This window comes from Haemaphysalis longicornis, unplaced genomic scaffold, assembly GCF_048455015.1.
Source record: "Haemaphysalis longicornis isolate Haplotype H1 unplaced genomic scaffold, Haemaphysalis longicornis Haplotype H1 scaffold_1, whole genome shotgun sequence".
Lineage (NCBI taxonomy): Eukaryota > Metazoa > Arthropoda > Arachnida > Ixodida > Ixodidae > Haemaphysalis > Haemaphysalis longicornis.
In genome coordinates this window covers 365,258,763-365,275,295 of record NW_027526203.1, presented here as the reverse complement: position 1 = coordinate 365,275,295, position 16,533 = coordinate 365,258,763, and the positions used below count along the sequence as shown (strand labels likewise).

At 43.5% G+C, this 16,533-nt stretch overlaps 1 protein-coding gene across 2 annotated transcripts in view; it reads right to left on the bottom strand.

Annotated features, from left to right (window-relative positions):
* The window catches only part of LOC144155046 (lon protease homolog 2, peroxisomal-like), a 47,361-nt gene that overhangs the window by 28,525 nt on the left and 2,303 nt on the right, over positions 1-16,533 (bottom strand). Inside the window, exons 2-6 of one of the 2 annotated variants that reach the window (XM_077686262.1) lie at positions 15,477-15,570; positions 5,072-5,267; positions 2,591-2,709; positions 2,356-2,508; positions 1,480-1,640 (exon numbers count right to left, since the gene is read on the bottom strand). In XM_077686262.1, coding sequence (XP_077542388.1) covers positions 1,480-1,640; positions 2,356-2,508; positions 2,591-2,709; positions 5,072-5,267; positions 15,477-15,570 — 723 coding nt within the window. Of the gene's footprint in view, positions 1-1,479; positions 1,641-2,355; positions 2,509-2,590; positions 2,710-5,071; positions 5,274-15,476; positions 15,571-16,533 lie in introns of both variants that reach the window. The other variant, XM_077686261.1, reaches the window with a different exon arrangement.

Sequence of the window (16,533 nt, the reverse complement as noted above, 5' to 3'; positions counted from 1 at the left end):
GATTCCCGCCATTTTAAACAGCAAGTCAGCACATTTGCCGTTATTTAAGCTCTTGACTTCCAATAGCAGGATCGATAATTTCTGGAGAAGGACACCTGCTCTTTTTGCTTCCTCACTACTACTGGCCTCAAAGTGGACCCCTCTCGCCAAAGCTTGACCATAAAAAACAAGAAATTGAACCCTGCTTTTATTGTTTCACTACAAAGCGTCCATTTTGTAGAAAGTTGTGCCTAGACATTAATAGAATAATGAGACATGGCTAAAGTCCGTGTAAAGTGTAAGTCAAACATTCCACTTTGGAGCTATGCAAGTCTATTGCAATGTTCGAATGGGCAAAGTTTTCTTAGAACTTCGTCCAATGTAGCCAATGGTTTGCTAGTTATACATCTTTTGAACGCAGTTACCTTGGCATTATAAAATATATGGACTGGATGATGATGACGATCCTTGTAGGTTTTATGGGGCAAAGCCAGTGAAGAGCAAAGAGTGCCAAAAAGAAAAAATATATATCTACATATATGAACTGAACAAACCGAGACAAGACTAGGCATATCTGCAATTATGCTATATTCAGGTCATTACGCTGTTTGCAACACTATTTTTCAATGAGTAACACCACAATATCAGCATGAAAGTACTCCTGTTTGGCATGTAATACCCATATTCCTTTTGGAAAGAAAGCGTTTTGGAAAGTGTCAGAAGTGCCATTACAAGTCAACATTTTCAAAGAAATATTTGCCCAAGTTGCTTCTAGCCTTGGGCCCACTTCAGCCAACGAACTCATGCATCTAACCCTCTTGTGCGGGTGCACATGGTGGGGGGAGAGCAGGGACGAAGCAGAATAAAAAAGAATAAGCACCTAAATTAGGTTCTCAATTTTCTTTTCAGCGTCACTGAAATACAATACTTTAATTGCATTCTAGTCAAGCTACATCACTGATGCACACATTTCTCCCCTTTCTATAAGAACATTCTTGAACAGAAAAACAAAACCTCGAAAAAAAAAAAAAAGCTAGCTGTGCGTAACCCTGGAAAGTCCGAACACTGAAAAGGCCAGCTCAGTGCTGATGTCATTGTCATGGGGAGCTTTGCTGGTCATTTACCTCCACAGAGAACGGCTTATAAATTATTTTTTTCCTTCCCAGTCACAATGCCTGAGCGCCTGCGAAGCTCTGCAGCATAATTGCTGCAAACAAACAGGGTGGGATGGCATTTTGATTACAGCATTTGATGGAGGAAAAAAACGAAAAGCCTGTGTGTCAAGATTTCAGTGCATGTTAAAGATCCCCAGTTGGTCTAACCTGCTCTGGAGCACCTCACTATGGCCCGCCCCACATCCCAGGTGCAGCTCGGCGCATTAAAACCTGAAAATTTGAGTATTTATTATACAAAATACCATGTGGCGTACCATGCACACAAAGGATAAAGGAAATGCAAACGTAATTTCCTTGCAGCATAATAAAGCAAACACATGCCTACTTTATTTTTTTCTCCAGTAAGGCAACATCATCTCCTTCTTCAAAATCATCATCGTCGATGTCTAGCTGCTGCCTCGGGTGATGTGGTGACCCAATCTTTTCCATTTGAAAAGTACGCGATGTGCTTCCATCTTTTTTGGCTTGGTGATAGAACTGAAGGCCCTTCGAAAACAAAAACAAAAGGGGGAAGAAAAATCCCAGCATGCGAATTACAACAGTGATCTGTCAGTGAACGGTACATTGAACAGCTTCTACAATGAGCAAGGTGCTGCTCTTTCAAATGAAAATAAACAATATCTTTTTAGTGCTGGAAGCATTACTTGAGCCTCGATCCAACTCTCCGGCTCCTCATTTCATACCCGAACCTAGAGAAGGGCAGGGTGAAATTCCCCAGTCCCGCATAATCACAGTATCCCCTCTCATTATGCCATTTCTCATGTTCGAGAAAAGTATGATGAAATGCCACTGCTCCCTACGCAAAATGGAGCCATTCTTTTTTTTATCGAAAACCTGTGTAATGATTCCAGCACTGATGTGTACCAACTGTGCTCAGAAGGATACAGCGCCACTGTATCGTCTTTTCACACTGGTGCAGCCCTTTTTGTTGGTGGTGCAAGTAACTAGACCACAAGTAACTAGACCACAAGGCAGTTTCTTCTGAATAGGTTTTCTAACAGCAGTGAAACAAAATTCACTCAAATAATCTAGTCATAAGCAAGTCGTTAAACTGGAATTTGTGAAACAGTCATAGTGCTAGAACGTTTCTGACTAAATAATGATCAGGACAGCAAGAAAAAACAAGAAGGCTTAAGTCAATAAACTTACAATGCCAAAAAAGAAAAAGTAGCATGCAATAATGTGGCGGCACTTCGCTTACTTCAATTTGCCGTATCAATAGAGGAAGTGTCGTCTTAAAGCGTTCACCCAGATCAACTGCGTCCAGAACTTGAAGTCGCTCAGCATGAGTTGCTCTTACAATTGAAGCACAGATGTCTGGCAAAGTGTGAATGGGGACTGAGGCAAGCAAACGCTGGAAGAAAAATGAACAAACATAGCTATCACGCCGGTTTAGAACAAACTCGACAAGGGCAAAAGAGTAACGACTTCCTCACCTTAAGTCGGACGATGGAAGGAATGGACAAGTCGAGCATATCGATTAACTTGACAGCCTGCTCCCGAAACTGACTCATCAGTGCAGTTAACTCTGCATCATAGTCATCCATGTCCACTTCTATAAAGGAGAAAAATTTGACATTAACAACCAGTGCTGCTCACTTCAAACTTCGAAAAGGACCCTGTGACTGTTGGCATCTAGAACTTTCCAGGAGAATACAGTTCAGCCCGTTTACTCCCTTCGCCTGGGGATTCAAGCAACCACACTGACTGGCTAGACAGCACTGGATTTCATGGGGATTCAAGCAACCACACTGACTGGCTAGACAGCACTGGATTTCACAAGAGAGCAATAAAACTGTTGCGTTTGTGAAGAGGTAGCATAGCCAGACAGAGAGAACACAGAACACACTGCCCTGTCCATATCTATGCGTACACTGCCTTGCCCACACTACAATCGCTCGCACGGTTGTTGGTGTACATTTGCTCCATGGGATGGTGGTTGGCACCCACTCTGGAGCACGTTGCTCCATTTATTTTCGTTCATTCCGCCCCTTTGCAGGGGTCTAATACCCTGTAAACATGTGCAGCTGTGCACAAGGTTGAGGGTTCAAGTGCCAGTCGCAAAGGATCTATTTTTAAATGAGGTGAAATATAACAAGCCCCATGAATACAACCTTTCAGCGCCCTGTGGGGTGGTTCAGAATCCCTGTGGGGTGGTTTAAACTAATGTGCAGCACTGAATCCCAACTTCTGATACGTATATATATTGGCCTCGATACTGTGTTTATCCTATGGCCATGATAACACTGCGTCATTGCTTCTGGGAAGGCTAGCTCAACATAAAGCAATCCTGTCTAGCCACAGACAGACAAATTTCTAATTACAGCAAACTAGGCCGCCATGAATAGCACCCCAATTTATGCTCGCCTTTACCTTGGCCTTGACACTGTCTGTTTCTAATACCCCTGCTACACGGGCGTTTCCGAGGCCTTGGAACCACACATCCTTCAACTGAAATGGCAGCATTGAGCTGCTACACTATGTTTTTCAAAGACATTGGGTTGAGATGCCGTCCGAACTCAAGGATTAGTCGTGCCAGCAACCTTTGAGGCTTTCAACTACCTTAGAAACACAGATCCAAACCCTCGTGCACATCGTTTAATGCCAAAATTATAAGAAAAAAAAAAAACTCAGAAATAAATTTACATTTCAAAGAGCATGCCCTTGAAAAATTTTAGACAGCAAGACAGAAAGCTAAAAGCGATGAAACAAAAAGCTGAACAACGAAGGGCTGCTGTGGGCAGACAACAAACAGTATGTTCCTAACCATAGCTGAATTCTCGAAATTAATTACCATTTATAGACAAAACTCCTTATATATTAATTGTGATCAACTTTACTATGAAAAATGGTGTTTTCCTGGCTCAATTAACTCCGTAGTGCAGAGTTTTTGCTAAGTTACGAGAAGGAAAAATGGAAGCAGTAGCGACACCAAAACATAGTGAGCGATAACTGAAGCTTTCAACTGCCATTGAGGATTGTCTTGTGGATAAGCGGAATGGAACTCCTTGCAGTTCAAATGACACTGAAAATTTCAAATGCCATCTGCCTTGCATGTCATCTCAAAACACCTACGCAGCAAGGATACAAAAGGTACAAGGAAGAAATTAAATACGCTCCGCAGTGGAGTGGCCATCATGCGATAAAAAAAGTTCCGTGCCCTTCCACTGTGTGAAGAAGGAATACTAGTGGAGCTGGGCGCAGCCCAAAAAGTGCACGAAACAAAATAAGTCTGTTTGTAATTTGTGACTGAGCATACTTCCTAGTTAATAAGCTGAATGAAACTATAAAGAACTAAAGTTTTTTCTCTAGTGAACTAACGAGGCTGTGCGTTTGCTTCCCGCCTCTTAGGCATCTTAGTCTTACCGTCTGCGTAGCAACACACCAACCCAAACCGCTCGACCACAGAGGACAGCCGTCAGGTTGCATCAGGCTGTGAGGCACATCCACAGTGAAATATCCCACTAGCATAATGGGCATGTCAAAGGTGAGCACGTGAAGCCTGGCTTTTGCCGATTGATTTTGGAAGTTCAAAATAAATTAACCTGAGAAATTTGCTCAAACTCCGTACAGGTTAGCTGCTAGAGAGCTAAATCACAACAGCAGTTCACTTTACTAACACGTTCGTTGCAGAAAGAACTTGCGTTGTGCTTGTAGCCGAAATGTTCCCTCCAGAATGTAACCTGGGCACCGCGATGAGCTTCTAAATCCAAAACTTTTGCTCGTGATATCCTTACATTACCATACTTGCTTCCCCAATTCCAGGGTCTCGAATTTTACGTGCAGGTAGCCTGTCTCTGTTTTTACATGTACGCCGAAAAATGTGCACGCACGCCCAATTTACGGTCTGAATAAATGCCAGGTGCCCGAGAAGCCAAAACTCCAGCCACAAGGCAAGCACCGCCCATCTCGCTCACCGCCTTCTTCGCCAGGCATGTTGTCGAGCTGCGACACGTTGGCCACAGGGTAGGGCGACTCCTGGACCAGGCCATCGACATGGAAGCGGCATAGGCCCGTCACGAGCAGCGTGTACGAGGGCCGGGGCCAGTTGGTGCCCGTTACTTGGACCACAATGCCCGCCGTGCCCAGGTGGTGCATGGACCACGTCTCTTCCTGCAACTGGCACCCACCCGCGCATCCAAGTTTTGCAGGCACTAGGGCACAACATTGGCACACTCAGAAGCAAAATTTCAATCCTTTTTGCAGAAATTCACGCAGTCCCGCCAAGTCCAAAATGATCAAACTTAATGTTGCTCAAACACAGTTGACATCCTCAGGATTGAAAAATGAAATGACACTGAGGACACACACATACACACACACAAAAAAAAAAAAAAAAATTCTACCATCTGCCTTTTCAATACCAGCGCTCTACATGACATCTATTTTAGTTTTCCAGCAGATAGTGGGCAAAATAACTTCGCATTCAATACGGGAACTCACTACTGTTGCATTGGTACGTCTACTCCAAATATGAAAGATGAGGAAGTTGTGCATTGGGCATTTCAGACAAACAGATAAACCAGCCCCTTTTCAGAAAAGCTCAAATCTTATTAGCATTCATTTATTCCCTAAAATTTTTTTCAACGTGGTCATGCTGTTGGAGCCACACAAACGGTGAAATCACTACAGTTGAGATGTCTTTAGTCGGGCATTTAAAGTAAAACAGAACAGTTTAATCGTGCAGGGGACTAAAAAATAATTTGGAGCAGGATATTAAGGGTACATGCAGAAAAAAGCGGCAGGTGCACTTAAACAAACAAGGGTAGCAAAAATATGTTAAGGAGAGAAAATATCATATTAAAAAATGAATACAAATTAAAAAAAAAAGAACTTCAGGGTACAATTGAGATGCTTAAATCACCGTCTGTTTTGTCCATTTTTGTTATTTTTCAGGGGGACTGCAAAACGAATGTGCCCAGTTGTAGAGCAGATGTCTAAGACATGTAAGCATGGTGAATCACGACAAAATAATTGTTGATAGTCATTATTGGATGATGGCCAGAGCCAGTGGCCTTGTCCATTCAGCCCCCCCCCCCCCCCACCCCCACCCCCCCCTTCCCCGTTTAAAATCTGTGCATATGTGCGTGCATGGGAAGGAGTGAAACAGCCCCCTACCACATACACCAAGCCTTGCACAGGCTTGGTGCATGTGGGTAAAAAACAATTGTCAAAACAGCAGTCCTTTGGTACATTAGAGAGAAGTGCAAACAATAATTGGCAATAACATTCTTTTAAGCTAGTTGTTTGGCCACTGAGTGCAAGAAAAAGTGGCAAAAAAAAAAAAAAAAAAAAACAAGATGAAGAGGGAGGGACAAATACAAATCCCAGGGCATATCAGCAACATAACATTTATTCCCTGACCATGTTGGGATCAGCATTGATGCCCAAGCCATAAGCAGAAGCAAACAGCAAAACATTCACATAACACAAATGCTGAACCGTTCAAGATGGGCAAGATAAGAAGGCCACCTTCTTTGCTGATGCATGAAACTGAGGGGATGGTTATAGAGGATCTCCAAGGTAGTGTTTTTCTTTTTTTGCCAAGCTGGCCATTTCTCTCTATTGTTTCCCTCCAGCTTTCCGTAACACAAAATGGCACTAGACACTGTGAAGGACTGCCTACGAAGTCATACAAAGTCATTCAAGCAAGGGCAGTGTTGCCCTCTAGGAGAACATGGATAAAATACTTCTGCGATTCCTCAGCACGAAGGCTGATGGCTGCACAAATCCAATAACAGACTGCACTAGTAGTTCAGACTTTTTTTTGTAAAGGATTTGCAAGCACCATGCAAAAGAAAAATAAGTATCCTGTGAGTGTTTCTTGCACAGTTCGTGGTTTTCTTTGCGGCGCCAGAAACTGGCAAAAAAGTTGCGGACCAGAACATCCAGAAATTGGGTAAAAGGTCCGGACTGCACAGGATTAAAACCCCAAAGAGTTTTGAACCCTCTTGGTGAACCATCAAAGAAAATAATTATCAACTACCCCCCCTTCTGCACAGCTGGTCAATAAATATATCACCACAGAAGTACGTTAAAACTAGAGGCAACAAATCTGATTATGAAATGCTTACTTACTACATGCTACTAAATGCAAGCACGAACATTTCCCTAAACATTACATATGTTCTCCGCCACACTATTTTTTCATGACCCCCTATTATTGAACTTGAATCTAAATTAACTTCACACAAATAAACACCCTCAAAAACAACTTCCCATTTTAATTGACTTTTTAATTCTGCATGAGACTTAACAAGTTATAGGTTTGGGCAAGTTAGTAAATCATACTGAACGTTCACTGCACTGACTAGACGGAGATAACAGAGAGAAAATGAGAAAATGCACAGCTTGCAACTAACTTTATTAAGAATAAACACATTTATATACAATCACCACATCGGCACGTCACGCTACTCCTTCTGCCACACGACACCTATGGGACATGTGTTTGTATAGTCATTACTATGCATCACCATGCCTTAAAAAGTACACTTCTTTCACAGTGAGTACGAGGGAGGGCATACTAACGCAATGAACGTCGGCACGTGGGATCTCATGAGCCTCGATAATTCCGAGAGTCCGCTGGCTCCTGTGCTTTCCGATAACGCTGCTCTGATCAAACAACCGCATATATCCCTGGTCACAACAGTGGGCGGCCAAATGGCCACATTGTTGGCGTGCTCACGTAGCCGTTAATTGAGGCAACGCCTCATCTGCCTGATATACTTCTCGCCACAATTGAATGGGATGACGTAGACCGCAACAGAAAGAAGAAAAGAGTAAACAATAATATGCCGTCATTCCGTACAAGCATGGTGTTTCCCACCGGCTTAAAAAAATTGTAAAAAAAGCTGACGTACACATTACTTTTTCAGCGCCACAAAAACTTGTCACCTTATGCAAGAGGAGTTATGGTACCACGGACAAACGTGCTTGTCATATCAAGCAAAAGGTCAATTTCATAGAATGTATTGCGAGCATGGTCTACATCATCCCATTCAATTGTGGCAAGAGGTATATTAGGCAGAGGGGCAGTGCCTCAATGAACAACTACATGAGCATGCCAACAATGTGTGTAACGGCATAACCAGAGTCCTTCAATGCTTTACTGGTCACGAAACTGCTCCGTAACTCAATGGGAGAGCTTCTTATGCTGCGTTTGGCCGCCGCGCGGTGGCGCCACCCTCTTACTGAGGTCACTCCGCGGGCGGCGTTGCGCTGGCTCGAACGGCGGAGCCGCGGCGAGTTGTGTTTGTTTTGTGCGGGAAAAAAATGTAACGTGCATATCCCGCTCTCGTGATGCGACTTAAGTACAACGACGATGCCGAACATGTGTTGCATCCCGGGATGTCGTTCCTTGTACATCGATACCACAGAAAATGTTTCCTTGTTCTGTTGACCGAGCGACGGGCAGCTACGTGAGAATTGGAGGGGCGCCATTCCAATGCAAGCAACGGGATATTTCAGCTTCGATAATAAGTGTGCGACAGTGTGTGGAAATGCACTGTGTGTGAGAATGGAAAAAGCAATGTACCATTTTGAGAGTATCGTGGACCTAGAATTGTACAAGGCTAACTTAAAGCCGGATTTTTGTCATATAAGTCAGGTTGTAGCGGTGCTTCATTACCTGTTTGCAAACTTCTATTACCTTGCACTCAGGCTCGCGTGTAAAAAAGCTTTGGGACGTCCTTGGGCTTTTACTTTTCATATTTCCGCGAATTATCCCTTAGGGTTTGTTTTGTTTGTTCTGTAACCGCGCGTGGGCGATTCCGGTTTCTTATCTCGCGTTTGCTCTGTTTGTCGTACGTCCCGTCGGGCAATATTGTTTGATATGGAAAGGGTGCCACCTTGTCGCTAACTTGATTTTTTGTTTCTTCGACAATGCTCTCGATCGTATTTCCATGGATCTGAAATTAATAACGTTCCGAGAGTAATGCATGCATAGCAAACGCCGCGCAACTCACTTTATCGACGTTCATCTGTGTACGTCACACTGCTTCTTGGACGTTTGTGTTTCATTCTAGTCTTTTGTAGTGCAGGAGATCGCTAGCTCGCTGCATTCAGAAAAGCTTTGCTTCATTCTTGGCTACGTGGAAATATTCTGTTTCCTCCGTGTGCTGCACATCGCAGCGCGAAAAAATAAATTTTTGTACGCTGGACCAAGCTCTTTTGTCTCCCTTCGTAACAATGAATTTTTTTGTTGCGTGTGATAAAATCAGTTTTATTGTTCTTTTTTCGCTTCCTGTTTTTGCAAGTATTGCAAAGCGTGGATGCAGAAAGACACATGGTGCAACATATAAAGGGTGTTTCAGCGAACACGTTCAAAAATTCTTAAAAATAGGCTCTTCAAGAAAAAAAGAAACCCTCTTCAGAAGGAGATTGCTGGATCCGGCGGACGCCAGATAGTATCAAGGATTAGTTAGGTGGGTAATTAAACTCTACTAATGAACTTCTTAATTACCGAAGTTTCGTGGTTATTGTAAATGGTGATTTTGTAGCCCCGGATAAGACGATTTCATATCAGTTTTTAAAACAACGAAAAAGTCGGTGTTTAAAGCCCTGTAGCGCGAGGAAACCTGCCGTTGTTTTTCGCTCAAAAACGAAACTCGGCGCTCGAAGAGCGCTGGAAGTCTTGAGCGAACGCAACGTCGGCTGGTGATGTGTTTCAATGAATGTGGCGGCCAATTCCACATGTAAGTTCAATTTTCCCTAGCTAGGAAGCCTCAGCATGCAGCCACAGCTGCGAAAGCCCTCCTCGCCCAGCAAACAAACCTTTCCTTTGTCTGATGCGCTTTCTAACACGCAGCGATCATAAACGAACAGCAGATAAACCTCACGAAAAAAAAATGAACGGATGGTGACGTTTCACATCTTGCACGTCTGGTAGCCACGTCAGATGTGGTCAAGACAATAATAAAAAAAAGAAAAGCAAAACTGTCACCAACGCCCACTAGGGCTGTCGAAACGGGCGACCATGTTGTGGGCAATGGCTAGCCTCTTTCTTGCGCCTACCAACGAAAGAAAAGATAACGCTAGCCGTGGTGTAAGGTGAGCGTTGATCATCGAAAAAATACAGGAGGCGATGGCGTTGATATCAGCTGATTCCCTAGCGTGGGGAGTCACCAGAGCCTTCTTGAATTGGGCGGCACAGTCACTGCAACACGTCATCAGCGGATGTTGCGTTTGCACTAGACTTCTGGCGCACCATGTGCGCTGCGTTTCGGTTTCATGGGGGGAAAATAGTTGATTTTCGCGGGCTGCAGGGCTCTACAGAGTGTATTTTCCTTTGCTTTAAAAACTGATCGGTTATCGTCGTCTACGGGGCTACAAACTCGCCATTGGCAATAACCACCAAACTTCGCTAACTAAAAAGTTCATTAGACAGTTTTAGTTAATTAACTACTTAATTCGCATGTTTCTCATAACTGCTGACGTCCGCCGAACCTGATAGCTTGTTCCTTAAGAGAATTCCTATTTTTCTTGGAAAGCCTACCTTCAGGAATTTTTGAAAGTGTTCCCTGAAACACCCTGTATCTCTTGGTGTTTTGATCCTTCGCGTTTCTGCAGCATTTTTAGATGTTCTCAAGTATGTACCCACTCATCGAAACGACAATACTATTGGGCCATCTCTTTTAGCGTTCTGTGCATTCCAGAGCAATCGACGGATTTATTAAGCGTAGTCTGAACGACGCGCACTTGGTTTCTTTCAGTTTTTTTATTGTATGATCGATAGGCCCGCAGCTATCCGTGACTACACAGCTACCGTATATGTGGTAATTACAACTTTGCTTTAAGAAAAGAAGCAAATAAAAATCCGTAAACACGGCGGCGCAGCGCTTGTGCCAGAGCACACAGAAGCCGTTGCCGTTCGCGGCCGAAGTCTACGGTAATTTACTTCGACAAATAAAACCCCATTGAAGGCAGGTGATATACACAATGACTGGACTATTCATCGCTAACTACTGCGAAAAAAACACACTTAATCAGCGCGCAAACACCAAAAGCAGTAAGCGTTTGCACGCCAAGAGCTGGCCAATATGCCGCACGCGCGGCGGCTGGATGACCTTCGTGCGGCGGTGGCGCCTGTAGTGGCGCGCGCGGTCCCTATATGAAACGAGCGCCGCAGTTTCGTGACCAGTAAAGCATTGAAGGACTCTGGCATAACTAACCATTTGGCCGCCCACTGTCGTGACCGTAGATGTATGCCATTGTTAGATCAGAGCAGCATTATCAGTAAGCACAGGATTCAGCGGACTCTGGGAATTATCGAAGCACATGAGATCCCACGTGCCGGCGTTCATTGTGTTAGTATGCCCTCCCTCCTGCTCACTGAGAAAGAAGTGTACCTTTTAAGGCATGCTGATGCATAGTAATGACTGTACATTCCAAACAAGTGTCCCATAAGTGTCGTGTGGAAGAAGGAGTTGCGTGACGTGGTGATGAGGTGATTGTATATAAACGCGTTTATTCCTTATAACGTTAGTTGCAAGTTGCGCATTGTCTCGTCTTCTCTCTGTCGTCTCCGTCTAGTCGGCGCAGTGAACATTCACTACATGAGAAGCCATTCGACCTATTTAATTAAGCACTAATTTCAGCCATTAAAACATTTTCTGTAATATGGCTTTAGATTTCTAGTACTATTCTTAACTTTACAAAACGAAATCCTAAATTCTGTTATGGCCGATCTACGAGGTATCTAATGGCAGCTCTGTTGGCTGTGGACTGCTATAGTATGCTTTGAACTAAAAGCTTTGGTGTTTAACTACTCCTCAACTCAAATCAAAACAGCGTGCAAAAACTGAAAAGAGGCTGAAAACTAGCCAAAATACTGGTGCAATTTTTAACAAACAGGGAAGGAAGTGTCACACAGCTCATGCAAAGACTAAATTTCCCCTCTTTTCCTTAATAATAGAACAGGTCACACTTCAGTTCAGTAAAATATCCCTTCAGCTAACTAGTACCTCGCAAGGTCCCTTGAAGTTAGCTCAATTAAGCTTTACTGAATACGTGATAACTAGAGAATCGAGCAAGCCCCACCATTACGACGTCCTTACTTATTAAAAGCACACCCAAGGCAAAACAAAATATAAAGTCTTTTGTTAGAAAAATATTATACAGTAAAACCTCGTTACAAGAGACACTCACTCAAGGGACCCAGGAAATGTGTCTCTTGTAACCAAGGTCTCTTGTAAGCACTTTTGCTAACATGGTGAACATAGGGAATCTGACCAAACAGTCTTCATTCAAATGTGACTCTTGTAACAGTGTCTCTTGTAACGAGGTTTTACTGTGTATATATATATATATACTGATACCCTCGCCCCCCCACACACACACAAGCACATGCACACAAACAGACGCACGCACACACACTTTTGTCGTCAGCAATGCCCGACTCCTTTCTTGTGATTCGCTAATTTCGATGTTTATGCACATTCTAAGAAGTGTGAGGCCTTCGACGTTCCCTTTGAGATGCGAGACAATGGAAGCTGGAAGGAGGAAGCGCCAACCCTTTTTATGCAACTAAGCCAGGCCGTGATGATGACGCACATCTTTGTTCCTTCATGGGACAAAACTGTAAAAACAGCATTGAGGAAGGTGGCAAAATGAATGACTGGGTTACCCGGAGAGCCTGCTGGTAATTGCAGCAAGCAAACGGGCAGTTTTCAAGGGCAGTCAGACAGTTCAGTATACGGTGGCACCTAAAACGTAGCGGACTTGGCACCTCGGTGAAAAATCCACGAGATAACCAAGAAGAAAAAAGAAAACGCCCTTCTCTGAGAAACCAGGAATAAAGCAGACACTGACCATAAGCTTCAAAACAAAATTTTGCAGTTAAAAAGAATAGGAAATGGAAGATAAAAATTATTCCTCACTTATTACTTTCAACCTTCCACCTCCCAAGGACCTGCATGACCAGTCCAAAGGTGCTGATCTGCCTGCATGTGTTTCTGGAATAATTTTTGGATTTTTATCTAGGTACATAAATGTCACGAAACTCAATGTACAGAAATGTTACGTGTTCATTCTCACTTGGAAAAAAACTGTATTAAACAATTAGGCAGATAAGGAAGATGTTGATATTATATCGTTCATTAGAAAATAATTTGGTAATTAAAGAATTGAGGGAGGCTATACCTTTAGATGCACACCTACACGACCAAGTGACTTTTTTAACTGACAATGCCAAGATAATTATTATAATGAACGGTGACCCACGACTCCTGATTGAAAGCTAACTCTATGGCACCGGTGAACTTGCTATTGGCGATTAAGACACTGATTGGTTCACTAACTGCTCATGTGTCTCATAGCTATATTTGCCACCACACATAACTGTACAGTCATGGACAAATGAAATGCAATGACGAAAATAAGAATCAGAACAAAGAAATAACGCGATTTCTTTCTGTGCAAATGAAATTGTCGTGTGGCTATATTACAGTAGCAAAGATTGAAAATGTGTCTTTCCAAGTATACCACTAGCGAGCCATTATTTCATCCCCCTATCCATATTCTTTGATTTTGCGTGTTCTGGTTCATATTTTCGTGTTATCGTTTCCTTTGTCCATGAATGTACAGGCACAGCCCCTCTTAAAGGTGACACAGAGTGCATAGCCACGCTCTGTGGGCACTGACGGGCGCCGCGGGAATCTTGCGGCACATGTACGAAAGCACTGGAGCCACGGCACACTGTTAAAGTATTCGGACTGAGTTATTGAGGCACGCGTGCAAGATGCATTCAACAATTTTAACTGTTTTGTAATTTATCTCCTAATAAATCTGAAGCATGGATTCACTAAATCAACATTGCATGTGCGATTTTTTCCTTTGCAAGGATAAGAATGCTGAATGCGAACCTCTGTAATGAAAATGACCCTCCAGAAGTGGAAGCGTATTTAAAATTTTCAGTGTGCAGCAATGCGTCCTTTGATAACTCTGTCAGAATATGTTTTGTTACAGCACCGTGGCTAGATTGTTTTTGTACTTTCGCCGCACTCAGCAAAGTGGGAGGAACTATTGCGGACGACATGCAGATATCTCCACCTCTGGCACTGATTGCGCATGTGCTGCAAGATTGCCGTGGTCCTCCATGTTACCTCTAACAGTGGCCACACTTGTACACTGAATAAACAAGTCGCCTAGTCATGCAAACATAAAAAATACGTCCCCTTCCCGAATTTAAAAACGCATGCACACTAATTACAAGACGTAGAAGAGTATCTTAAATGCTGCAACGAGCTTACATGTCATGTATGCATCAAATACTTACTGTACAGTAAGTAATCGAGTCGCCTAGTCATGCAAAGATAAAAAGGACATCAATTTTTAACTTAGTGCATGCAGACTAAATAACAGCATAGGAAAGTATCTAAAATGCTGCAATGGGATTATACATGACTTGTGATTAACGTTGCTAATAATAAGTAAAAAATAAAATTTTTCTGTGACCCTTCATTTCAACGATGGTCACAATGAGTAAACCTTAATTTTGAGTAACCTTAATAAATAAAAACTTTTGGCTAACGTTACCAGGCTTATAACGAGTTGAGAAAACGCTGTTGACAAACAAATATTTACTGATCATTTATGCAATGCTAGTGCCTTCTCTCATTTCCGTCCGCCCTTCCCACAGGATCCATTAGTTGTGCACCAAGTGCTGCTTCACTTCACTGCAATGACGTTATGGGTGACATCTGTATCGCCCACAATGATGCACCCTCCAGTCACGTGACCGAGAGGTCCACGTCGGTTGCATACTAAGGTACGGACCGGACCACACAGGTTTTGCTTTAAAGTTAGCTTTCGCTATAAATTTGGCATTGCCACAATGCGTTTCGAGCATGTCAGATATATGGCAAGTACAATGAACATTTTTTCTGGGGTTGAGGGTACAAAAATGCGCGAAAAAGGCTCTTCACAACCCAACAGAAACAGTTCTGCCTAACGGCTCTAGCTTATGTCACTGCAATTTGCTTCACTCATTTATTCATCTTCCTATGATAGCAGTGTGTATTACTATCCACCTAACTTTTTACTTTTCATGTCCCTAAAGTTGTGAACCGTCTCAAAACAATTCCCGAAGTGATGAAGCCAACAACAGCAGCGAGACGGCGGCCTATTCTTTTGGTAGAAGCCTCAGTGTATGGCTCTAGATAGCTGTATAACCTTGTTATTGCTGGCCAGAGAGAGAGAGAACTGTATTTGAAACCCCGCCAGATATTCATGGCCCCACTCATCACTACTGTTTTCCACATCACCGACAAAATCCCTGCATGCAGCTAGAACTTAATCTACATTATGTAGCTACAGACTCACCTCGTGTGAATCACTCTCTTCTCGTGGCACCACACCTATGATGGCACTGCTCAAGGTGCTGTGTCCGAGCAGATGGTGTTTTACCATGTTCATGCTAGAAACAAATTCCCACAGAATAAGCCACTTAAAACCAGGCAATAGGGCTAAAGTGTAATGACTATGTGCTCTAGTCGGATAAAAGAAAAAAATTATACTTTGTACCACGGATAGCATGCATATACCAAATAACGTCCAAAACATACAATTATAGCTCAACGCAGAAACAGACACTGTTTTATTGTATCGTCTTAAGGCATTGTTCAAAATTTACTGAAATGCAAGCATTTTCGTTATTACATGGATAATGTATTGCAACTCAAAAACTCATTACATTGTACCTCATCTTATTTAGTGCCATGTGGGACTCTAAGGTAGTAAATTATGGTGACGACGATAAGGTTCCTCAATAAACCGCACCGGTGCACACCGGTGTGTACCGGTGCGCCTTTTCATCCTCAATAAACCGCACCGGTGCGCACCGTCTGTTCTCGATAAACCGTGGTGCACCCTCGCGGGGCACTTTTCGGTTGCCCCGTCGCGCACCGAGAAAATCGACGGTGCGCCGGGGTGCAATCCCGAGATGCATCGCGGACGACGCCGGCAAAGGGGCTTCCTCCGCCGTCTGCTACAGCGACGGCGCATCGCCGCACTCGTCGTGTCAAGGCGGAAGGCGCTGTATATTGTTGCTGACAAGGATGGCGTGCTTGTGAATTCACCGGGCAACGATGCGACAGGCTCCTAACGGGCGGTAACAACGGCCAGAGATTGTAAATGAGGACGCGAACTTCATGTACTTCAATGACGGCTGCATGCATTGCCAGACAGTTGGGGATTGACATTCGTTTCGTTCGATCGAATTATCATGAACTGTCACCGGAGTGCCTAGACGATGAAGACCTACTTGTTTTACTGTAACGGAAGGGCGGAACAAAACAGGCACTCGCATTATGGCTCAAACAAAGATGAGAAGCAGCTTGTGTAGCTGTTTAGTGGAAGTGGTGGCGGTACGTTGTTCCGC